General features: G+C 41.6%; 1 protein-coding gene across 1 annotated transcript in view; it reads right to left on the bottom strand.

Moving 5' to 3' along the window:
* ZCCHC17 (zinc finger CCHC-type containing 17) overlaps positions 1–25,614 on the bottom strand; it is a 54,855-nt gene that overhangs the window by 28,571 nt on the left and 670 nt on the right. The window contains exons 2-3 of the mRNA XM_066375690.1: positions 11,579–11,699; positions 3,584–3,641 (exon numbers count right to left, since the gene is read on the bottom strand). Of these exons, the coding sequence (XP_066231787.1) occupies positions 3,584–3,641; positions 11,579–11,644 (124 nt within the window). The 5' untranslated portion in view covers positions 11,645–11,699. The remainder of the gene's footprint in view (positions 1–3,583; positions 3,642–11,578; positions 11,700–25,614) is intronic.

The following is a 25,614-nucleotide window of genomic DNA, read 5'->3' as shown; positions in this document are numbered from 1 at the left end:
GGGGGTTACTCGGCCTGCTAAAGGCCTGCGGTCAAGGCACATATGAGAAAGCAATCCATGAACAGCTAGGGTGTCGCAACAAAAAACTGATGATTGATGCTTCTCATCTCTCTCCGTTCCTGTCTGTCTGTCCCTATCTATCCCTCTTCTCTGACTCTCTCTGTCTCTGTAAAAAGAAAAAAGAAAATAAATAAAAAATAAATAAAAATTCACAAAACATTTCTCAATTGTTTATGTCCCTGCACCAAGAGTTCTGACTAGTAGTTAATTTGATATACAATCACTTACGGAACTCTGTCCTAAGAAAATAATCTTATTGTACATAGAAAAAGCTATATGCATCTGGGAAAACAATCTACGTCAAAATATGCAAGGTAGGAGGGGCACAAAGAAAACCAGTTAGGTGATGGAATACAATTGGACTTTGGGTGATGAGAATGCAGCATAATCAAATGTCAAAATAACCTAGAGATGTTTTCTCTGAACATATGTACCCTGATTTATCAATGTCACCCAATTAAAATTAACAAAAAAAATATGCAAGGTAATTTTAAGAAAGAAAAAATTAAAAACAACCTACTATCTAGCAATAGTGTAATAGTTAAATGAACTATAGTATAGCCACTTGATAGTCCATTAAAAACGATGTTCAAAGGATTAAATAAGGCCCTGGCCAGTTGGCTCAGTGGTGGAGCGTCGGCCTGGCGTGCAGGAATCCCAGGTTCGATTCCTGGCCAGGGCACACAGGAGAAGCACCCATCTGCTTCTCCACCCCTCCCCCTCTCCTTCCTCTCTGTCTCTCTCTTCCCCTCCCGCAGCCGAGGCTCCATTGGAGCAAAAGATGGCCCGGGCACTGGGGATGGCTCCTTGGCCTCTGCCCCAGGCGCTGGAGTGGCTCTGGTAGCGACAGAGCGACGCCCCAGAGGGGCAGAGCGTCACCCCCTGGTGGGCGTGCCGGGTGGATCCTGCACTCCCAGCAATGCGGGAGTCTGTCTGACTGTCTCTCCCCGTTTCTAGCTTCGGAGGAATGCAAAAAAAAACAAACCAAAAAAACCCCCAACCATTTCTAATATTAAAAAAAAAAAAGATTAAATAAAAATATGTCAATGATTCAGTTTTAGTCCATCTTTATTAAATGCCTACTATGTGCCAAGAACTACAGGCAATTAGCATTTTTCCATGTAAATAACAAAATACAATGCAAAATTGTATAATGTGATCATAAATGCTTAAAATAGATTTTTATTTTTATAATTTCATTTAAAAATTAAATTTAACAGGGTGACATTGATCAATGAGTACACAGGTTTCAGGTAAACATTCCTATAGCATTTGAACTGTTGATTGTGTTTGTGTACCCATCATTTTCCATCACATTTGTCCTTCTTGCTTAACACAGATTTTCAAAAATTACAAAGAAATGATCCAAAATGTTAAACAAGGGTACAGGATTGCAGATTTTTTTTCTTTTGCTTATTTTCAAATGTTTTATTAATCATAGAGAAAACTACATCTATTCTGAGGAAATCAAATATAATTAATAATTATTTTAAATGAATATATACCAGGAATCAAACTAAGAAAAAAAAACTGATAAAGCAAACAAAGATTTATATTTAAAATAATCGTCCTCCCTTAGGGTTCTTGGCAAAATTATTAACATTTATTGCCCAGTCAAGGCACACACAAGCAACAAGCAAGCAGTGAACAATTGAAGTGAAGCAGCTATGACTGACACTTCTCGCTGTCCACAACCCTTTGTTAAATCAATAAATAAAATCTTTTAAAAATAAAATAAAATAAATGAAAGATGGAGAAATGTTTATAAGTCATTAAGTATAAAAACTGAGAAAAGTGAATGTATAATCTTAATCTCAATGTTAAACTTTATGTGGATATGTAATTATAAAGAAACACACTAAGCCTGTCCGGTAGTGGCACAGTGGGTAGAGCATAGAGCTGGGATACTGAGGTCCCAGGTTCAAAACACTGAGGTTGCTAGCTTGAGTGCAGGCTCATCAGGCTTGGGTGCAGGATCATCAATGTGATCCCAAGGTTGCTGGCTTGAACAAGGGGTCGCTGGCTTGAGCAAGGGGTCACTGGCATGGCTTGAGCCCCCCAGTCAAGGCACATATGAGAAGTGATCAATGAACAACTAAAATGATGCAACTACGAGTTGATGCTTCTCATCTCTCTTCCTTCCTCTCTCTTTCAAAAAAAACACAAAAAACAGAATACCAAAATGCTATCAGTGCCTATCTCTGTGTGGTCGCTTATTCCCCTTATTTTTTCATAAGCATGCAATCATAATGTAAAATGATATGTACACATTGATTGAAATTATGTAAAATTATGTCTCATATGGACACAGACAAAAGGAAATATAAAAATAGGTATACTAGAGTGTAGGAGTTTTATAATAAGGCATTAATGGCTTATTACCAAAAGGCCTTGGTTTATAGGGTCCAGCGCTCAGTTTTTAATGCAAAAGTCAGGTGCACAGCTATACATCTAAGTCTGTAGCTCAGAGGAGGCATGTGAAATGGAGATGTAAGTGGAAGAGTCTTTCAGCATGTAGATGCTTATATACTAAAATATATTAACCAGCCTGACCAGGCGGTGGCGCAGTGGATAGAGCGTTGGACTCGGATGCCAAGGACCCAGGTTCGAGACCCCGAGGTCGCCAGCTTGAGCGCGGGCTCACCTGGTTTGAGCAAAAGCTCACGAGCTTAAACCGAAGGTCTCTGGTTCGAGCAAGGGGTTACTCGGTCTGCTGAAGGTCCGCGGTCAAGGCACATATGAGAAAGCAACCAATGAACAACTAAGGTGTTGCAATGCACAACAAAAACTAATGATTGATGCTTCTCATCTCTCCGTTCCTGTCTGTCTGTCCCTGTCTAGCCCTCTCTCTGACTGTCCCTCTGTCTCTGTAAAAAAAAAAAAAGAAATTAAAAAATATATATATATTAACCAGATTGTCAGTTTAGTGATTGGTTCAAGGACAGACACGTTCACCAACTTAGTACTGTACCTAGCTAAATCTCTCTGAGCAGGCTGCCAGTCTCTAAAACTTGCCTTTTCTACTTACTACAATTGTTTTGAGAAACAAATAAGATTATAGATGTGAAAGAGATACTCCAAAAATGTTCAACAAATGCCTAGCAACATATGAAGAAAACTTAAAGCATTATATATTATATAGATAGATTATACTACTATTTCCTTTCCATGTGCCATAACTAGAAAACTCACAATGTTAGCCTTAGAGAGTAACTTGCCCTCCCCCAAATCCTAAGACCAAAGGTCAAGTGACTTGCCTAGGGTCACAGGTAAAATTTGGGGAAGACCTGGTTCCATAAGTGAACCCAAGAAGCTATACCCCAACCCTCCCTCCAAGTCAGAAAGCACCATTCTTCTGAGGTAAGGCCTGCTAAAAATCAACTGTCATTGCTTGTCTGTATTCATATCACTAAACAAAAACAAACCTTCTGCCTAAAATGTAGAGCCCGTAATTAGGATGTGGTGGGGGTGATAGCAAAGACAATGTAATGGGAAGGCTGAATTTCATGTTATAGGTTCCCACCTTGCTTCCGACAGCCTGGAATTTTGATAAAGGCTCCATAATCTGTCACCATAGCAACCTACAAAGACAAAAAAAAGAGAAAAAAATCAATGTCACAGAAATGAGACTCTCTTCTGTAACAGTTAACCTAGTCTTCCTGAATTTCCACTTGATATTGACTGCCTGTCTATCTGCTGCAAAACTGCCTAACAGTAATGTTCTGTCAAACATTCTTTCTATTCTTTTAAAAATTTACACTGACAGGCATGTGTGAACCCATTAAAAACACTAGTGAGATTGGACTATTGTCAGATGGTATGACAGTACCTAGGAATGCCTACATCCCATGCCTATTAAAATCTCAGGCCCTGGCCAGTTTGGCTCAGTGGTAGAATATCAGCCTGGCATATGGATGGCCCAATTCAATTCCTGGTCAGGGCACACAGAAGAAGCACCCATCTGCTTCTTTACCTCTCCTCTTCTTCTTCTTCTTTCTTTTCTTTCTTCTTTCTTCTTTCTTCTTTCTTCTTTCTTCTTTCTTCTTTCTTCTTTCTTCTTTCTTCTTTCTTCTTTTTCTTCTTCTTCTTCTTCTTCTTCTTCTTCTTCTTCTTCTTCTTCTTCTCTCTCTCTCTCTCTCTCTCTCTCTCTCTCTTGCTCTTCCCCAACTGCAGCCATGGCTTGACTAGAGCGAGTTGGCCCCGGGTGCTAAGAATGGCTCCATGGCCTCTACCTTGGCACTGAGAATAGCTTGGTTGCTGAGCAACAGAGCAAAGCCCCAGATGGGCAGAGCATCACTCCCTAGTGGGCTTGCCAGTTGGATCCCAGTTGGGATGCATGCGGGAGTCTCTCTCTGCCTCCCCTCCTCTCACCAAATTAAAAAAAAAAAAAGAGATCTCCAGAGAAGTATATGAATAAAAGGAATAAAGAGCAGAAAATCAGGTACTAAAGTTACATTTTATACTAGCTGGACTGAGACCTCCAATCTCAATACAGAGAACTTTAAAATTTGGGAAAGATGATGTAGGACACACCCCTTTTTCCTAAACTTCAAATCAAACCAGACCAGCCTGGGCCTTGTGGCTATTTTGGTTGAAGCGTCATCCTGATATGCCAAAGTTGTGGATTTGATCCCTGATTGGGGCATATGCAAGAGTCAGCCAATGAATGCATGAATGGGTAGAACAACAAAAATTGATGCTTCTCTCTCTCTCTCTCTAAAATCAATCAATAAATTTTTTTTAAAATCAAAGCAGACCACATAGCCTGCTCTAGTTTACTTTAAACCAGAGTGTGAGTTATATCAAGATAATCAGAGAAAAAGCCAATACATAGATATCTGACAGAAACTGAAAAGATACAATAAGAGAGAGAAAGAGTTGCCCTGAAGTCTTATACAGTCCTAAAATGGAGGGAATAGATGTTTGACCAGTCTGTATGTACTATGTAATATGTAACAGTAATAAAAGGCCCCGATCCCTGGCCAGATAAATCATTACTCCTGACTACCTCTCTCTCCTCCCCTCTCTTCTCTAGCCCACCCCCCTCACCTATGGATTGGGATTAAAGTTGTCACTACATACGATGTTTATCGTAAATTCATTATTATTTTCATAAAGTGTTCAATACAATCTTACATATATAAACTTTACTCTTTGCAGTGAGTTTAATTAGTTGTTCACTGTTTCAGCTTCACCACAGCTACAAGGGGATGTAATAAGATTACCCCTGCTGTACTGTTATTTATTAATATATACTGAATACCCACTACATGTAAAACACTATTCCAAGTGCTTTACATAATCCTCATGACAACACAGGATTTGGTACTATTATTATGCTCATCTGATAGGTGACAAAACTGATGCATTGGAGAAACAAAGCAATCTGACCAATATTCAAAGCTAGTGAGTAGCAGTGCCATGACCCAAACCCAGAGAATTCCAACTACACTAGAGCTGCTCATGGGTTCTCTTTAACCACAAATTTCTAGCAGGCAAAAGCAACATGACAGTTGGTATCTGCTCCTGGCAACAACTTTAGGAAGCATAAATGGTGGGTTCCCATGTTGCAGATGAGGTGAAACAGCATAGGTATAAAAAGAGCACAGGCTTTGGAGTGAAAGATGTGACTTCTAATCCTAGCTCTCCCACTTCTTACCCATGGGATCTTGGACACAATTGCCTTTCAGGGCCTAAGTCCCCATTGAACTCACCTCGCTTCTGCAGATAACAAGTGATGATGTACGAAAAGCGCCAGGCACTGGTATCTGGCACCCAACGTACATTTAATAAATGTTCGATTTTAATAACTTACAGTCCAAGACACTGAAGCACAGAAAGTAGTGACTACTGAAAAGGCATACAACTAACTTATATACAAGGTAGGCATAGATCCTAGGTCCCTTGACTCCTACATAGTCCAGTGCCTCCTACTTCACCAAATAGCATCATTACTCACTTAAATGTTAGGATAAAAATAGATTTTAATTTCCATTCTCATTTGTTAATGAGGATATTGAGACAGAGCACTTGAACCAACTCTCCAAGACAGAGGATTATAAATGGGTTAAGAACCAAAAGTTCGGCCCTGGCCGGTTGGCTCAGTGGTAGAACGTCGGCCTGGTGTGCAGAAGTCCCGGGTTTGATTCCCAGCCAAGGCACACAGGAGAAGCGCCCATTTGCTTCTCCACCCCTCCCCCTCTCCTTCCTCTCTGTCTCTCTCTTCCCCTCCCGCAGCCAAGGCTCCATTGGAGCAAAGATGGCCTGGGCGCTGGGGATGGCTCCTTGGCCTCTGCCCCAGGCACTAGAGTGGCTCTGGTCGCAACAGAGCGACGCCCCGGAGGGGCAGAGCATCGCCCCCTGGTGGGCACAGCATCGCCCCTAGTGGGCGTGCTAAATTCACAAAGCAATTTGTTTTCTGGAAGACAGGACCACATAGATAAAAAAGATGACTTTAAATTTTTAATTATAATAAAAGTCCCTTCTTTCTGAACCAACCAAAGGCATTTTGGCTCCAGGGTTCTAAAAAGAGGGCAAAGATGTCTCATATTGTGTAACAACATTATTGTAACAACATTATTAAAAGATATAACAATCTAATAAACTTAAAAGTAGCATCTGGAAATTGAAGCCCAAATCACATTGCTGTTGTAAATTAAGACAATCTCACTTTTCAATCCTGAAGCTCCAGTGTCACATTATGATCTTTTGAGGAAATATTTTAACAGACCTTAATTTGGCCTCTCCCAAAAGGAAAGGTTAATGTGCTCCAGAATGGATGCACTCAACTACTCAGTTAGGAAGAGGCATTCGTGACTATTTCCAGCACCAGGTGTTTCCATCACTGTGTCTCCCAGGGTACAGTCACAGTTAAAATGAACAGAACAGCACCTGCTGTAGATGATCACAGTCTGCCCTTGTGTCCCCAGATTTAGTCAAACAGCTCAGGGGGAAAAAAATTCAGTAATTAATTATCTCAACTAAACTCGGGGCTTGGCTAAAATGAATCTACCATCTTCAGATTAGAGGTTGCTTTACCCTTGAAACTAGTTATCTCCATAAAGTATATGAGAAAATGAGGCTCAAAGACATAAGTTACTTCTGCAAAGTCACAAAGTTAGAAGGTAGCATGGCCAGGCAGAGAACAAAAGGATTTTTCCTTTCAGACCAATGCAATTTCTACCTTACCAACAGTAATCTCCCCACAGCATTTATTTTCAAACACAAGGAAAGTTAATTTACAAAGCCACAGAGATAGGAAAAGTGAGCCAGCTGGGCTGCATGGGCTCAGGAAATAGTTCAAGGCAAAAGAAGGGCCCTTACTGCTTAGGAGGAAGAAAGAGAGCAAAAGTACAGGTCTTGAGGGGAAAATAGAGGAAAGACACCTGTGTGCTCTGAGCACACACCCTGGGAAGAAGAGAGGGGGAAGGCCAAACCCCAATTGCCAGTGCTATGCCTGTATCCCCAACCATGCTTAACGGACAAGAGAAAGGTGAATACTGGCCTCTCAGCTATTTGGTCACTGGGCCCCTCAGCTCTTCTCAGCCCGCTAAAGGGAAGAACTGCTAGAATATGAACTGCACCACCAATTTCTTCAATGATAACAGGACCTAAGAGACTTGGGACCAATTTAAATCAAATGTTTACTGAGTACCTATATGCAAGGTGCCATGTCACGGACTTTGAAATAAAAACAACTTAAAAGCCTGACCAGTGATGGCACAGTGGATTAAGTGTCAACCCGGAATGCTGAGGTGGCCAGTTCGAAGCCCTGAGGTCTCTGGTTCTGAGTGCAGACTCATCAGTGCAGGGTTGCTGGCTTGAGCAGAGGACAATCCCAAAACTCGCCAACTTAAGCCCAAAGGTCACTGGCTTGAGAAGGGGACACTGGCTCAGCTCCAGTCAAGGTATGTACAAAAAACAATCAATGCACAACTAAAGTGAAAGGAACTATCATATATGTTGATGCTTTTCACCCTCTCTCCCTTCCTGTCTCTCTCTCAAAAAAATAAAGACACCCAGCCTATATTAAAATGAATTTGAAGTAGCTGCCAAGATACATGAGACAACCATGACCTCTGATCTCCAGTAACTCACTCTTGGGACATACACATATATAAGTAACAATACAAGACAGACTATAATTAATGTCATCATAGGGAACAAATGACTGTGGAATAACCACATTTACCATCTAGCTTCCTCCTATACCTCAATTCGGTCAAGAGTTCTCAGGTGGGTCTTTCAGTTTCTCCAATGCATTTATGTACAGTTAAACAATCCCAGCTACAGTGGAGCAGAAAGTAGACGTGGAGAGAGAACTTTAAAATCCCAGCTTCACCATTCATTAACCATTTGGACATTACCTAACTTCTGAGAATAGTTTCCTTACCCATAAATAGAGTTAACAATTTCTTTGAAGAGAGTAAATTACAGAATGTGTGAAAGTGCTGATTTATATTAGGCTTGCAATTTTTTTTTTAATTTTAATGTAACCAGATTTTCTTTATAAATATTAGGCACTCATAGCCCTAGCCGGATAGCTCAGTTGGTTAGAGCCTTGTCCCAAAGTGCAGAGGTTGCTGGTTCGATTCCTGGCTAGGCACATACAGGAACAGATGTTCCTGTCTCTTTCCTGCTCTCTCCTTTCCCCTCTCTAAAATCAATAAAATAAACTATATATATATAATCTAACAAACACTCATTAAATGTTTGTTGGATCAATAATTTGAAAAATTTTACTTCCAATTTATCATGAAATTTCTCTATCCTTAATTCCAGTCACTTCTAAACCATCATTTTTCAAAATGTGCTCCTGAAATACTAAGCTAGAACAATAATAAAGTTCTCTTGCTACATTATCTAGCCCATCCATCCTGATAGTAAGATATAAAACCTACACTAATACATCCTTATCTTATATAAGAATAAAAAGCTATAGGTCAGGAGCCACTTGATTAGAAATCTGAGTCAGTCTGTGGAGGGCAGAGAATTCTTTCTTTTGTGCAATACCTGACAATCAGGGCTTCATGATCAGAAAAATCAATTTCATCTCCAATGTTACCACTTCCTTTTCCTGAGCCTTGTTACTTTGATCTATAGGAGTTCTACAGGCCTTAAAAGACAAAGGTTCTAGCCTGACTAGGCGGTGGCGCAGTGGATAGAGAGTTGGACTGGGACGCAGAGGACCCAGGTTCCAGACCCCAAGGTCGCCAGCTTGAGCCCAAGGTCGCTGGCTCGAGCAAGGGGTCACTTGCTCTGCTATAGCCCCCGGGTCAAGGCACATATGAGAAAACAATCAATGAACAACTAAGGTGCCGCAACAAAGAATTGATGCTTCTCGTCTCTCTCCCTTCTTGTCTGTCTGTTCCTATCTGTCCCTCTCTCTGACTCTCTCTCTCTGTCACAAAAAAAAAAAAGACAAAGGCTCTAAGAGCAGAACTGTTTACTATCTGTTAGAATTTATCACCCTTGACTGTTATATTACAAGTTGGGATCAACTTAACAGAAGCTAAGAGCCACAGTTATCTATAAACAACTGAGTCACAAAATGTGTCTTCAAAGGCTTCACATTATTAGCAGGTAAAAAACATTTGTTTTACCACAAAAAAAAAACAAAGTAAATATCAATGCTTTAAAAATGATATAGTTAAGCCTGACCAGGCAGTGGCACAGTGGACAGAATGTCGGACTGGGATGCAGAAAACCCAGGTTCGAAACCCCAAGGTCGCCGGCTTGAGCACAGGCTCACCAGCTTGAGCGTCACCAACTTGAAGCCCAAGGTCGCTGGCTTGAGCAAGGGGTCACTCACTCTGCTGTAGCCGCCTGGTCAAGGTACATATGAGAAAGCAATCAATGAACTAAGGTGCCACAACGAAGAATTGATGTTTCTCTTCTCTCTCCCTTCCTGTCTGTCTGTCCCTATCTGTCCCTCTAACTCTGTCAAAAAAAAAAATATATATATACAGTTAATACTATAGGCTCTCATTAGACTTTGAAAACAGTTTTTTGGCTGTATTTCTGCTTCAAAAGAGGGGAGATGATGTTAATGAATTACTGCCATGTCTCCGGCACTGTATTTTTATAGATGACAGCTTATTTAACCATCATGGCAATCCTATGGAAGTAGTTCTCTTAATTTAATAAATAAGAAAGCTTAGACTCAAACGTTTAAGTGACGGTATCAAGGATCACACAGTAAGTAAAAGAGCTAGGGCTGGAATCCAGGTTTTGTCTTGTTCAAAAGCCTCTACTCCAAAAACAAATAAAATGCTTTCCTCCTCAAAGTTTGTTCATTCATTTATTCATTCATTCAGTAATCAAAGATATATTGAGAACCTATTATTTTCTACCCACATACCTAGGATTAAGATAGACAACGCTGAACAAAAGAGGCAGAGCTCCTCATGGAGCTTAGTGTCATGTGAAGAAGAGAGACATCAAACAATGGCACAAATAAATGCAGGATGAGTTTATTTACTTATGGTGAAAAAAGATCTGAGGAAATGACATTAGATCTAAGACCCAAAAGAAAGAGAAGTTAGTGGGAAAGTAGGGTTAGAAGCAACAATATGTGCAAAAGTCCTGAGAAGGAAGGAAGCTTAGAATGTTCACAGAGTAAGGAAGACAGTGGCTGGGGAACAAGTAGAGTAGGACAAAACAACACTGTCAGATTAGATAAGGGCTAAGTCACGCAAGGGTCATGAAATCAAGTTTGAATGTATTCAAGTATAATGAGAAACTTAGAAAAGTTGTGAGAAAGCTACATAGTCCAATCTTTTTAAAATGATATTTTGGCCATGATACAGAGAACAGATTAGAGAGGAATGACAACAGAAGTAGAGATCCCAGTAAGGGCCAAAGAAGAGATGAAGAGCTTGAATTAATGAGGTGCCACACAGAGCGAAGCCCCGGTGGGGCAGAGCATCGCCCCCTGCTGGGCAGAGCGTCACCCCTGGTGGGCGTGCCGGGTGGATCCCAGTCGGGTGCATGCGGGAGTCTGTCTGACTGTCTCTCCCCGTTTCCAGCTTCAGAAAAATACAAAAATACAAAAAAAAAAAAAAATTAGGTGCCACAATAAAAAAGTATACAGACCACAGATATATCTAGGAGGTAGAAATGATAGGACTTGCTAATGAACTGAAAAGGAGGGAAAATCAAAATCAAATCAAGAGGAAATATCAAAAATGATGCCAATTTTTAGCACAGGTACCTGAATAGACAGTAGTTCCATTTCCTGATAAGGAAAAGACTAGGACAGATTTGATAAGAAAATAAAAAATTCAGTTTAAAACATAAACCAGAGGTGCTATAAGATATCCAAATGAAGATGTCAAGTTTACAGCCAGAAGTCTGGAGCATAGAAGGGTACAGGTGCTAGCCACATGCTCCACTAGCCCTTTCCATTTAAACGGTAATGCTCAAGATATTCTCAAGCGGACAGGTGCTCCAAACCCACCTGCTTTCACCTCAAAATATACTTAACAAACGGTAAGTTTTCAAAGCCAAAAGAATATACCTCTCCTTGGAAAATAGTGTATAGAGCAGGCAAGTTCTCCATGGTCTCGGGTCTTCCTGAATTCATCCTTAATGTCCTATGGTTCCTCCATATCTCTTCTGCTAAAGCTAATTCAAGTGTCCTGTCACAAAGAAATAAAACAAACAATAATTTGAGAAACATGTGACTTAAGGAAGAAAAGTGTAGACAATCCAAAGCTAGCTGCTACAAAGTAATAACACAGATTTAACACCATGTACTTTTACTCAAACCTCTTTTGTCTACTTTAATTGTGGGGAGTTTTGGAAAATTTAATCTTATTTCTTTTTAATTTGATACTTACTCAAGGTTATTAGTTTACTGTTTTCATTTTTATTTTAGTGAGAGAAAAAGAGAGAGACAGGAAGGGAGAGAAATGAGAAACATCAACTCGTAGTTACAGCACTTTAGTTGTTCACTGATTGCTTCTAATACATGCCTTGACCAGGGCTCCAACTGAGCCAGTAACGCCTTGCTCAATCAAGCCAGAGACCTTGGGCTTCAAGCCAGCAACCAGGGGATCATGTCGATGATCCCACACTCAAGCCAGCAACCCCATGCTTAAGCTGGTGAGCCTGCGCTCAAGCCAGATGAGCCTGCACTCAAGCCAGTGACCTCGAGGTTTCAAACCTGGGACCTCGGCATCCCAGGTCGATGTTCTATCCACTGTGCCACCACTAGTCAGGCTGTTTCTTGGTTTTTTTTAATTGCTATTGTTGGTATTCTTTTGCCAAGAGAAGGTTTTAGGGATAAATGTATATGGATCTTTTTAAAAAAAGAAACAATAATAGTAAAAAAAAAAAGCCAACAACTATCAAGCACTTACCATGTCCAGGCACTGTGCTAACTAAGTAAGCACTCAACATGCAATATCTCACTGAATCTTCAAAAGTCTCAAGATGTAGGTTCTAATATTATCATATTATATAGATGAGAAAACCAAGGCTTCCAGAAGGCAAATTTCTATGCCTATGTCAAAAAGCCAGGAAATGGTGGAGTCAAACTATTGCTGTCACCAGAGTCCACGCTTTTAATCATTATTTTAGGTGTTAAATTTAAAGGGGCTTCAAAAGACAAATAGCTTACTTTTCTCCTGATAAAATTAAAAATACACATGCTCCTTTTAAAAGTTCAATTTTTACCCTGGCTGGTTAGCTCAGTGGTAGAGCGTCGGCCTGGTGTGCAGAAGTCCCGGGTTCGATTCCTGGCCAGGGCACACAGGAGAAGCGCCCATCTGCTTCTCCACCCCTCCCCCTCTCCTTCCTCTCTGTCTCTCTCTTCCCCTCCCGCAGCCAAGGCTCCATTGGAGCAAAGCTGGCCCCGGCGCTGGGGATGGCTCCATGGCCTCTGCCTCAGGCGCTAGAATGGCTCTGGTCGCAACAGAGCAACGCCCCAGATGGGCAGAGCATCGCCCCCTGGTGGGCATGCCGGGTGGATCCCGGTTGGGCGCGTGTGGGTGTCTATCTGACTGTCTCCCCGTTTCCAGCTTCAGAAAAGTACAAAAAAAAAAAAAAAAAAAGTTCAAAATTTAATTTAATTGTTTATATCTCTTTTATGTTCAGTGGTCTTTTAATGGAATCATGAAATCATTAATTGCCATTTTCTTAATAAATTTTAGCAATTCTTACATATATACATATACACCCATATCTTTTTTTAATGCTTACATTATAACTCATTGTTTTTTATACCAAATTTATGTAACTATTGATATTTATGAATCATGTTAAAATACAGATTACAATTCTGAGGTGATGCCTTTACAGTTCCAACAAGCTGCCAAGTGATACTGATGCTGCCTTAGTAACAAGTCTTATTGCCTTGGAGTTGAATGGAACCTTCCTTAGAGGTACTCTTGTTCAGCCTACTGGGTTGTTGCTCTTTTTTATTTCAAAAGATATTTTATTTGAGTAATGCATATTCAATATGAAAAATATGAATGCAGAAAAATAGAAAGAAAAATTTTAATCTCTATCACTCAAAGACAATATGTTAACTGTGAGGTCAGTTGGCAATGGGGGAAGATCACATAAGGAACCAGGTCCAGGACTTTGGCTGGAACCACCCACACCCATGTCCGCCAAAAGAAACTTCCCAGAAACACTTTGGAAAAGAACGATTGTCAGCCAATGATATTTCACCATGTCATATCAACCTGACCACCCTACCGACGCTATAAATTAGTTACTCCCCCCCCCCCAGTGGGAGAATCTGTGTGACTTCTCTGGCCCATCTCTCGGACCAGAGAACCTCATCTGGGATATGCTCTACTAAATAAAGCTTTTGTTATTCCACATTTGGTGGCTACGCCCTTTCTTCCTCAGTGGGGAAATACCTTACATTTGGTGCCGAAACCCGGGAAGAGCTTGAAGTCTGCAAGGGACAGCTCCGCTTCTCTCCCCTTCCCTTCTGAGGAAGAACAGGATCTCCGACCTCCCACTCACTTCGGCACGTGGTACAGTAAGTCCCCTGCCTCCAGCCTCCCCTCAGTTCTTTCCACGGAGACTCCCTGTCCATAATCACAGCTATTTCAGGGACCTCTTATTCCTTCCAAGTGTGTGTGTGCCTGTGGAGACGTCCCGGACACTCCTACTCTACCTGACTGTCCAGTGGCCAGAGCTTGAGTTGCGGGGCGCGAATTCTCATCTCTGACCACTCTGAGACTGGGGGGGGGGCAGCCATGGGGGCAAAGGAATCTAACCTGACTCTAAAACACCCCTGGGGTGCCTTATCCGGAATATCTCAAACATTGATCCCTCCCTAAAGAAGAAGAAACTAATATTCTTCTGCAATGTGGCCTGGCCACCACATACCCACTGGATAACCAGACCAGGTGGTCTCCTGAAGGGACTTTCGATTTTAACACCCTTACTGATTTATGGAACTATTGCCAAAAAACTGGGAAATGGTCAGAGATCCCTTATATTCAGGGCTCCTGGCATTTGCGCTCCCATCCTAATCTCTGTGCTGGCTGCTCTACAGCGCATGTCTTTTTTGGCCAGAGAAACCTCAGCTAAACCCTCCACTCCTGATCTTTCCTCCTTCACTGACCTCCAACTATCTCTCCCTTCTGCCCAACCCCCGGGGGTGCCCCTCTCTGGCCCCTCTGCGGACCTCTTCTGCTCAGGTCTCTTCCTTCCAGGAAGCCCCCTTCCCTGCCGGTCAGGAGCCCCTCCTTTCTCCGCTGTTCTTAAGCCCCTCCTCCATCAGGCCCTTCTCCACTGGACATTGGCCCTCACGCGGGTTTGCAGGGCTCCTGACCCCATGGCCCAACCCCGGTCTTCTTGCAGGAAGGCCTGGCCCTGTCCTGACTCCAGCTCCAGTGTTTCCGGCTGGATCTGGGTGCCAGGCTCCCCAGGAGCCCTTCTCCTCTTATTCTCAACCCAAGATCTGATGAACATGGCATTTAAGGTTTTTAATGGTCAGTAGAAACAGGCCAATGCTGCTCGCCAGGCCCGCGTGCAGCAGAAGGCGACACTTCAAACCCAGGTTCTTGTGGTAGCCCTGAGGCCGGCAGAGCAACAGGGGCAAGGCATAGAAGGTGCCCGACCCAAGTCCGGGCCGCAAAGAGGAACCCCGACAGGAGCTCGCTTTAAATACAGCAAAGAGGGTCACTGGGTCTGACAGTGCCCTGCCTGAGGCTGCCCACTAAGCCCTGCCCTGACTGCAAGCAGCCCAGTCACTGGCAGAGCAATTGCCCCCTTTGGGCAACAGGCTCTTCCTTGGCGCCTCTACATGGAGGACAAGTCACCCAAATGGGAGGCCAAGCCAGCCAGGCGGGCCCATTGCTCGAACTTCTCGGCCTCATGGACGACTGACGTGACCCGGACTCAGAGACCCCCATCACCCTCGCTGAGCCCAGAGTAACACTGCAGGTAGCAGGTAAGTCCATCTCATTTCTTGTGGACATGGGGGCTACCTTTTCTGTTTTGCCATCACACTCTGGACTTCTAGTTCCCTCACAGGTCTCGATTATAGGAATGGATGGGACCCTGTCCTTTCCTCTTCCCACACCACCCAACATGCAGTTCCCCTTTTCGCACTTGTTCTTAGTTATGCCCTCATGCCCTGTACCCCTTCTGGGACGGGACATTCTACAAAGTCTTGAAGCCACTATCCAGCTGACAGCATCTTCCCACCTACTCCTACTACTCTTGACTGAAGGCTCCCCCACTACTACAGATCACCCTAACCTGGTCACACCCCGTATTCCACCAGATATTGCCAACCCTCAATTCTGGGACACTTCTACCCCTGTGGTAGCAACTCACCACCCACTTGTACACATCCACTTGAAGAATTCTTCCCAATTCCCATCTAGACCCCAATTCCCTATTTCAGCAAGTCACCACCAGGGCCTTAAACCAATAATTACCCGCCTCTTAAACCAAGACTTACTCATCCCCATGGACTCTCCCTGCAATACCCCCCCCCATCCTTCCTGTTCAAAAACCTTCAGGGGCTTATCGCCTCCTACAAGACTTACACCTAATCAACAAGGCAGTAGATCCCCTTCATCCAGTAGTCCCTAATCCCTACACATTACTATCACACATTCCCTCAGACACCACTCACTTCACGGTCCTAGACCTCAAGGATGCCTTCTTTACCATTCCTCTACATCAGTGGTAGTCAACCTGGTCCCTACCACCCTCTAGTAGGCATTGCAGCTTTTATGGTGGGCGGTAGTAGAGCAACCAAAGTATAAATAGATAGATTTAACTATAGTAAGTGGTTTTATAAAGATTTATTCTGCCAAACTTAGTGAAAATCTGACATAAAGTACTTGGTAAGTAATTATTATTATATGCTTTAACTTGCTGTAACCCTGCTTTATAAATTTTATAAAGTAAAGTTACTTCCCTACTTTATAAATCACCATTACTGTGGAACTGGTGGGTGGTCAGAAAATTTACTACTAACAGAGATACAAAAGTGGGTGGTAGGTATAAAAAGGTTGACTACCCCTGCCTTACATTAACAATTCTATGAATATTCCAAACCACATTTTCCAGAGCTCTTCCTTTTTACGTTGCTGTGGATTTTTTAACTGAATTTATTGGGATGACATTGGTTCACAAAACCATACAGACTTCAAGTGTACAACCCAATAAACATCATCTGCACAATGCATCATGTGCCCATCACTACAAGTAAAGTCTCTTTCTATTCCTATTCTCCCACCTTTGCCCACCTTCACCTACCCACCCCCAGTCCCCTTTCCCTCTGGCTGTCACCACACTGCTGTCCGCGTCTCTGTGTTATAGGTACTGTACATGTTTTTCTGCTTAATCCCTTCACCTTCTTTCATCCAGCTCTCCAAACCCCTACTCCCTGACAACTGTCAATCTGTTCCCTGTATCCATGCCTGTTTCTATCTTGTTCATCCGTTTATTAGATTCCACATATAAATGAGATATATAGTATTTGTCTTTCTTTTACTGGCTTATTTCACTTAGCATAATAATCTCCAGGTCCATCCATGCTGTTGTAAAAGGTAAAATTTCTGTTTGTTCTTTTTTTCTTTACAGCCAAGTAGTATTCCATTGTGTACCACAGCTTTATAATCTACTCATCTCGTCTACTGATGGGCACTTGGGTAATTCCCATATCTTGCCTATTATAAATAACACTGCAATGAACAAAGAGGTATATATATTCTTTTGAATTAACATTTCAAATTTCTTTGGATATACTCCTAGAAGTGGAATCGCTAGGTCAGAAGGCAGTTCCATTTTTAAGTTTCTGAAAAAACTCCATACTGTTTTCCAGGGACTGCACCAATATGCATTCCGACTGTGGATGTTGTAGACCCTCGGGTGGTGGGTAGGTATCCCTGTGACGAGGTAGGGGTAGGGCGGCGGCGGGGATGGTGCAGTAGCCATGCGGGCCCACGCGAAGTCGCCCTGGCCGGCCTCCCGGTTGTAGGCGGGCGGCCCCTCACCTACAACAGTTCATGAGGGTAAGTCCTTTTTCTCCACATCCTGGCCAGCACTTGTCTTTTGTTGATTTTTTGATGATAGCCATTCTGACAGGTGTGAGCTGATATTTCATTGTGGTTTTAATTTGCATCTCTCCAATAAGTTACGTTGAGCATTTTTTCATGTCTATTGGCCATACGTATGTCCGCTTTGGAAAGGTGTCCATTCAGGTTCTTTGCCTATTTTTTAATTGTATTGTTTGGGTTTTTTTGGTGTTGAGTTTTATAAGTTCTTTATATATTTTGGATATTAGCCCCTTATCAGATGTATTATTGGCAAATATGTTGTCCCATTTAGTGGGTGCCTTTTTCAATTTGATGGTTTCTTTTATTATGCAAAAGATTTTTAGTTTGATGTAGTCATGTAATTTTTTTTTCTTTGCTTCCCTTGCCCAAGGAGGACATATCAGCAAAAATATCGCTATGAGAAATGTCTAAAGTTTTACTGCCTATGTTTTCTTCTAGGATTTCTATGGTTTTATTAATTACATTTAAGACATATCCATTTTGAGTTTATTCTTATGTATGGTGTAAGTTGGTGGTCTAGTTTAATTTTTTTGCACTTATCTTTCCAATTTTCCCAACACTATTTACTGAAGATTCTCCTTACACCTACCCCATATGTTCTTGCCTCCTTTGTCAATTATTAATTGACCATAAAGGTGTGCATTTATTTCTGTGCTCTCTATTCTGTTACATTGCCTGTTGTTATAGCAATACCATGTTGTTGTTGTTTCTCTTTTTTTTTTTTTTTACTTTTCTGAAGCTGGAAATGGGGAGAGACAGTCAGACAGACTCCCCATGCGCCCGACCGGGATCCACCTGGCACGCCCACCAGGGACGATGCTCTGCCCACCAGGGGGCGATGCTCTGCCCCTATGGGGCGTCGCTCTGCCGAGACCAGAGCCACTCTAGCGCCTGGGGCAGAGGCCAAGGAGTCATCCCCAGCGCCCGGGTCATCTTTGCTCCAATGGAGCCTTGGCTGCGGGAGGGGAAGAGAGAGACAGAGAGGAAGGAGGGGGTGGGGGTGGAGAAGCAAATGGGTGCTTCTCCTATGTGCCCTGGCCGGGAATCGAACCCGGGTCCCCCGCATGCCAGGCCGATGCTCTACCGCTGAGCCAACCAGCCAGAGCCAATACCATGTTGTTTTGATTATGACAGATTTGTAGTATAGTTTAATATCAGGCAGTGTGATCCCTACAGCTTTGTTTTTCTTTCTCAAAATAGCTGAGACTATTTGGGGTCTTTTGTGGTTCCATAAAACTTTTTGGAATATTTGTTCTATACCTGTGAGATATGCCATTGGTATTTTAACAGGAATTATGTTGAACCTGTAGATTGCTTTGGGTAGCATGGACATTTTAATGACATTAATTTTTCCTATCCACGAATGCAGTATATGCTTCCAGTTATTTGTATCTTCCTCAATTTCTTTCTTCAGTATCTTATCATTTTCTGAGTACAGGTCTTTTACCTCCTCGGTTAAGTTTATTCCTATGTAGCTTATTTTTGTTTGTTGCAATGGTCAATGGGATTGTCTTCTTAATTGCTCTTTCTGATAGTTCATCATTGGTGCAGAAAAATGCCATTGATGCCTTGCCTGTGGTGGTGCAATGGATTCAATTGTTGACCTGTAATGCTGAGGTCATTGGTTTAAAACCCTGAGCTTGCCTGGTCAAGGCACATATGACAAGCAATCAGTCAACAACTAAAGTGAAACAATTGAGTTGATACTTCTCGCTCCATTCTTCCCCCCCCCCCCCCGTAAAATCAATAAATAAAATCTTTTTAAACAATGCAACTGATTTGTGAATATTAATTTTTGTATGCTGCTACTTTGCCAAATTCATTTATTAGATCTAGTAGTTTTTTGGTGGACTCTAGGATTTTCTATATATGGTATCATGTCATCTGCACATAATGACAATTTTACTTCCTTCTTTCCAACTTAGATGCCTTTTCTATCTTTTTATTGTCCAACTGCTATTGCTAGTACTTCTAGCACTTGGTTGAACAGAGTGGTAAAAGCAAACATCCCTGTCTTATTCCTGATCTAAAGGGAAAGAAACACTTTTAGTTTTTGTCTATTGAGTACTATGTTGGCTGTGGGTTTGTCATATATGGCCTTTACTATGTTGAGGTATGATCCTTCTATTCCCATTTTGCTGATTTTTTATTGTAAATGGGTGCTGAATTTTATCAAATGCTTTTTCTGCATCTACTGATATGATACTGTGATTTTTATCCTTCATTTTGTTTATGTCATATATCATGTTTATTGATTTGCAAATATTGTACCAACCTTGCATCCCTGGAATAAATCTCACTTGATCATGGTACATGACCTTTTTAATGCATTGCTGGATTCAGTTTGCTAAAATCCTGAGATTTTTAGCATCTGTGTTCATCAGGGATATTGACCTATAATTTTCTTTCTTTGTAGGGTCTTTATCTGGTTTTTTGGAATTAAGATAATGCCAGCCTCATAAAAAGAAGTTGGAATCTTTTGTCATCTTGAATTTTCTGAAACAGTTTGACAAGGACAGATGTTAGTTCTTTGAATGTTTGGTAAAATTTGCCTGTGAAGCCATTTGCTCCAGGACTTTTGTTTGCTGGGAGTTTTTTGATTACTGCTTCAATTTTACTAGTTGTAATCAGTCTCTTCAGATTTTCTGATTCTTCCTGATTCAGTTTTAGAAGATGGTATGTTTCTAGGAATTTGTCTGATTTGTTGGCATATACTGTAGCTGTTCATAGTATTTTCTTACACTCATTTGTATTTCTGTGATGTCAGTTATTTCTTTTCTTTCATTTCTGATTTTATCAATTTGGGTCCTCTTTTTTTCTTGATAAGTCTGGTTAAAGGTTCATCAATCCTGTTTATCTTTTCATTGGTTTCATTGATCTTTTAGGTTTTTTTTTAGTCTCTGTGTCATTTATTTCCACTCTGATCTTTATTACTTCCTTCCTTCTACTTATTCTGGCTTTGTTTGTTATTCTTTTGCAAGTTCTTTAGGTGTAGGGTTAGATTATTTTCTTGCTTCTTTGAAAGGTAGGTCTGTAATGCTAAGAACTTTTTTCTCAGGACTTCTTTCACTGTGTCCCATAGATTTTGGGTTGTTATGTGTTCATTTTCATTTGTTTCCAGGTAACTTTTATTCCTTCTTTGATCTCACTGTGAACCCATTCATTGTTTAATAACATGTTATTTAGCATGTGTTTGAATGTTTCTCAGGTTTTTAAAATTGTAATTAATATCTAATTTCATACCATGTGGTCAGAGAAGATACTTGATGATTTCAATATCTTGAACTTAATTTTTATTTTGTGTCCTAACATACAGTCTCTCTTTGAGAATGTTCTATGTGCTCTTCAAAAGAATGTATAGTATACTCTGCTGCTTCAAGATAAAATCAGTCTCCTGGTTTGGAACAGAGAGGAAACTAGCAATCTAGTGGCTCTCAACCGTGTCCCTTTACTCTACTGGGTAAATCACTGCTACATAAAAATTAAGCTAACAGTACTGTCCTCAGCTCTTTTTTCCTCCCCATTACACTTGACATCATTAAGACTAGAAACTGTTTCCCTAGGTTTTTTCCATCTCTCTGTCTCTCTCTCTCTCTGCCTCTGTCACAAAAAGAAAAAGAAAAAAAGAAAACAAAACAAAAAAATGGATTCATAAAATATGAAAGCTGAAAGGAATTATGGAGATTATTCAATTCATTATTCCTATTTAACTAAAAATAAATTAACAGAGATCAAGCCATGCTGGTACTAAATGCCAAGACTAGTACTTACTCTACTATCCTACATTGTTCTTTCAGTCAATAATCCTGAAGGTCCCTTCCTAGTCCTCTAATAAAAATTGCTAATATTTGAATACTTACTATTTGCCATGTATTAACCTAAAAGCTTTACATGTTTTAACTAATTTAATTCCCTTTTGACCACCTTATATAAGATAGGAAATTTTCATTGCCATTTTACAGATAAAGAAACTAAGACACAGAAGCTAAGTAACTTCTCAAAATCACAAAACTATAAATGATACAGATGACATTGAAATCCTATTTACAAACTTTTTTTCTTCCCATTTTAGACTATGATTCTTCTGAATATGCCCTTATTTTGAATATCAGCATATCCTTCAAATCTCCAGTGCCTAGACCAATGTAAACCACATATAAATTCATAACTGTCTACTCAAATACAGAAGTACTTATTTTACCCCATTCTAAATTATTAAATTCATCAATTCAGCACATTTATTAAGTTTATATATCAGGCCCTTTGCTAGCACTTCAAAAACCTCCTTTCAATCCTTAAAACAATTGTACAAATAGGTATCCCTGTATATACGAATGAAGTTACTTGTCTCTTTCATAGCTAGAAAGAGACAAGCTTATGTTGTTCCAAAGGCCATTTATACTTACCACTAAACCATCAACACAGTCCCTGTCCTCATATACTTCATAGTCAGGTAGGGATAATAGTGACCAATTACAATGCAGTATGATCAGAGCTAAAATAGTGAGGTTGAAATTACTAAGGAAACAAAAAAGAGAAGAGCTGGGGGAAGCAGGGAAGTTTAAAAGGTGAAACTTTTCATTAATAATAAATGGAGCCTGACTGGGCGGTGGCGCAGTGGATAGAGCGTTGAACTGGGATGCGGAAGACCCAGGTTCGAGACCCTGAGGTCGCCAGCTTGAGCACGGGCTCATCTGGATAGAGCAAAAGCTCACCAGCTTGGACACAAGGTCGCTGGTTACTCGGTCTGCTGAAGGCCTGTGGTCAAGGCACATATGAGAAAGCAATCAATGAACAACTAAGGTGTTGCAACGAAAAACTGATGATTGATGCTTCTCATCTCTCTCGCTGTTCCTGTCTGTCTTTCCCTGTCTATCCCTCTCTCTGACTCTCTCTCTGTCTCGGTAAAAAAATAAAATAATAATAATAATAATAAATGGAAGTTCTCGCCTGACCAGGTGGTGATACAGTGGACAGAACGTTGAACTGGGATGCTGAGGACCAAGGTTTGAAACCCCAAGGTCAGCCCTGGCTGGTTGGCTCAGTGGTAGTCAACCCAGTGTGTGGATTTCCCGGGTTCAATTCCCAGTCAGGGCACACAGGAGAAGCACCCATCTGCTTCTCCACTCCTCCCCCTTATTTCTCATTCTCTCTCTCTCTCTCTCTCTCTCTATCTCTATTCGCCTCCTGCAGCCATAGCTTGACTGGAGTGAGTTGGCCCCAGGTGCTGAGGATGGCTCCATGGCCTTCACCTCAGGCACTAAAGAGAGCTCAGTTGCTGAGCAACAGAGCAACACCCCAGATGGGCTTGCCAGGTGGATCCCGGCCAGGGCATAAGTGTGAGTCTGTTTCTGCCTCCCCTCCTCTCACTGAATTAAGGAAGGAAGGAAGGAAGGAAGGAAAGAAAGAAGGGGAGGGAGAGGAGGGGAGGGGAGGAAAGAGGGAGGGGAGGGAGGGGAGGGAGGGGAGGGAGGGGAAGGAGGAGAAGGAGGGAGGGGGGAAGGAAGGAAGGAGGGAAGGAAGGAGGGAGGGAGGAAGGGAGGGAGGAAGGGAAGGGAAGGGAAGGGAAGGGAAGGGAAGGGAAGGAAGGAAGGAAGGAAGGAAGGAATCACTGGCTTAGCTGGAGCTCCTGACCCCCCCCAACCCTGGCATATATGAGAAAGCAATCAATGAACAACTAAAGTGATGCAACTACAAGCTGATGCTTCTCATGTCTCTCTCCCTCACTTGAAAAAAAAAAGAATAAATGGAAATCCTCTAGCAGAGAATACTGCTCTTTTACCTCACTAGAACACTGATCTATTGTCTATTTTCTTCCAAACTATCAGTCCTCTCCATTTTCTTCACTTTCCTCCCTATCCAGCTTAGATTCCATAGTATATCATCCAAGCAATACTGTGATCTCCTTTAATTTTGTCTTTATAGTTTACCTATATGACAAAATTCTTATATTGGTGGAGTACAGTTGTAAGCATCAGAAGCCAATCTAACTAAGTAAAGCAGAAAGAAACATATTGCTAGGCATTATGTGGCTTAAAAAATTATTAAAAGGGCTATCAAAGCAAGCTCTGGCGGAACTTCCAGGAACTGCTAATCCAGAAAGCAACAGTCTTTGCCACAATCAAGAAAGTCGTGGCTATATTTACAGAAAGTCACTAAACCAGAAAGCTGTTGAATAAAGAAACTCACTGCCTCTGCTATGATATCTGCCAGCAAAACTGGATGCCTCTCACCCTCCTCTCCACACTTAACTCAGTTCCACATCCAATTCCCATCTCAGGTGCAAAGGAGTCCTAGAAATCATTTTTAGTGTCCCATAAATTTCAGTAAGAGAAGGCACATTAGAGATGGGAATGTTCATTAAGCAAACCAAATCCACAGTTCTTGCCATAAATGGGTATGCTTTCTCCAGGATGGCACAAAATAGCCTGATATTGCTGGGGGGGGGGGGGAATATGATGTCCAACCTCAAATGGGTTCTTAATTCTGTAATGTCTACATTTTCTCTGGTGAACTCATTCTCCCACACTCTATGATGATTTCCAAATCTTCTGCAATCTTCTCAAATCTCTGACCTCTCAATCTAAGTATATGATTCCACCTCCTACTTTACAGAGAAAATAAGCTATGAGAAAAAAAAACCTCATTTTACCAATACCAGATATACAAACAACCTATATCTATTGCCTTCATGTCCTTCCTTTCTGTTAAATGGAAAAAAGTGTTCATCTTCCTAAGGCTACTCCCTCCCTTTAACTATACTTTGGATCTCATCCAATTTCATGTTCTCAGAATGCTACCAATGCCCCAATTTCTCTCTTGTATATTCAATTTTTTCACCACTCTTTCGACTGGATCTTCGGTGACCTCTCACCTCCTTTAGCTCCCATGTCTTCTCCTCTTCTTTACAATCACATGTATGGAAAATACTTAGACTCACTGCCTCTACTTCCTTGCCTTAATCTTTGTCTCACATCTGGTTTCTGGCCCATCACACCAATAAAATAACTCTCACTAAGGATACCATGAACTCCATGATAATAAAACCAATACATTTTCTTTTTCAATTTTCATGTTATTTAAATTCCATGAGTTTCTGACACAGACCATTTCCTAGCTTCTGAGACAGCATTCCTCTGATCCTGCTCTCTAGCTCTTTCTTCTCTCTCTCCGATAGGTGCATGCTCCTATTCTTGGCCATTAAATGTTGGAACTACTCAAGGTTCTGACTTAGGTGATCTTACTCACACCCAGGGCTCAATTACCACCAAACACAAATTATTCCCAATTTTGTATTTCCAACAAAAATCTCTTTTCTGACTTCCAAAGCCTATTTCAAACTGCCTCCTGGATGTCAGTATGACTCCTTCCTTCTCCTGCCCAAAAAAAAGAATCACCCCCATTGCCATAAGCCAGAAACCTAGGAGTTACATTGAAGCCCTCTCTTTTCATTTCCTGAACCCATCCACCACCAAGTCCTACTGATCTTACCTCCCACATATCTCTAGAATCTGTCCAACTCTCCGCAGTTCCACCAATACCTCAGTCCTGTCAACAGCTCTCACCTAAGTGCATCTATCTCTCGGCCATCTAGTCACACTACTGAGCCTCTGAGGGATCAAGCCCTCTCCCCCACCACACAATTCACTCCCATCAAAAATAAACCAACAACAACAACAAAACTCAGGAGTCTTCCAGTAAAAGCTACAAAGTTTTGCAAGGTCGGATCTCTACCGCCTCCAGCTTCATCTTGTACCATACTCCCCCTCATTTTCTTTGTAATGGACACACTGGCCTCTGTGCTTTTCTGTCATTTTCCTTCCTTTATCACAGGCCTCTGCACACGTTACTGTATATGGAGTAGTCTGCCTTCCTCTCTTCAACCCCTCCCCCCATCAGAATTCTTCCTTCAGTATCAGTTCAGCATCTTTTCCTCAGAGGAGCCTTCCTGCTTATTTCAGGCATTCAACACACCCGGTGCCTCTCCTGGGTACCACTTATTTTACATTCC

The sequence above is a fragment of the Saccopteryx leptura genome, chromosome 3 (assembly GCF_036850995.1).
Source record: "Saccopteryx leptura isolate mSacLep1 chromosome 3, mSacLep1_pri_phased_curated, whole genome shotgun sequence".
Lineage (NCBI taxonomy): Eukaryota > Metazoa > Chordata > Mammalia > Chiroptera > Emballonuridae > Saccopteryx > Saccopteryx leptura.
Note: the sequence above shows the minus strand (reverse complement) of the source record. Positions and strands in the feature narration are given on the sequence as shown.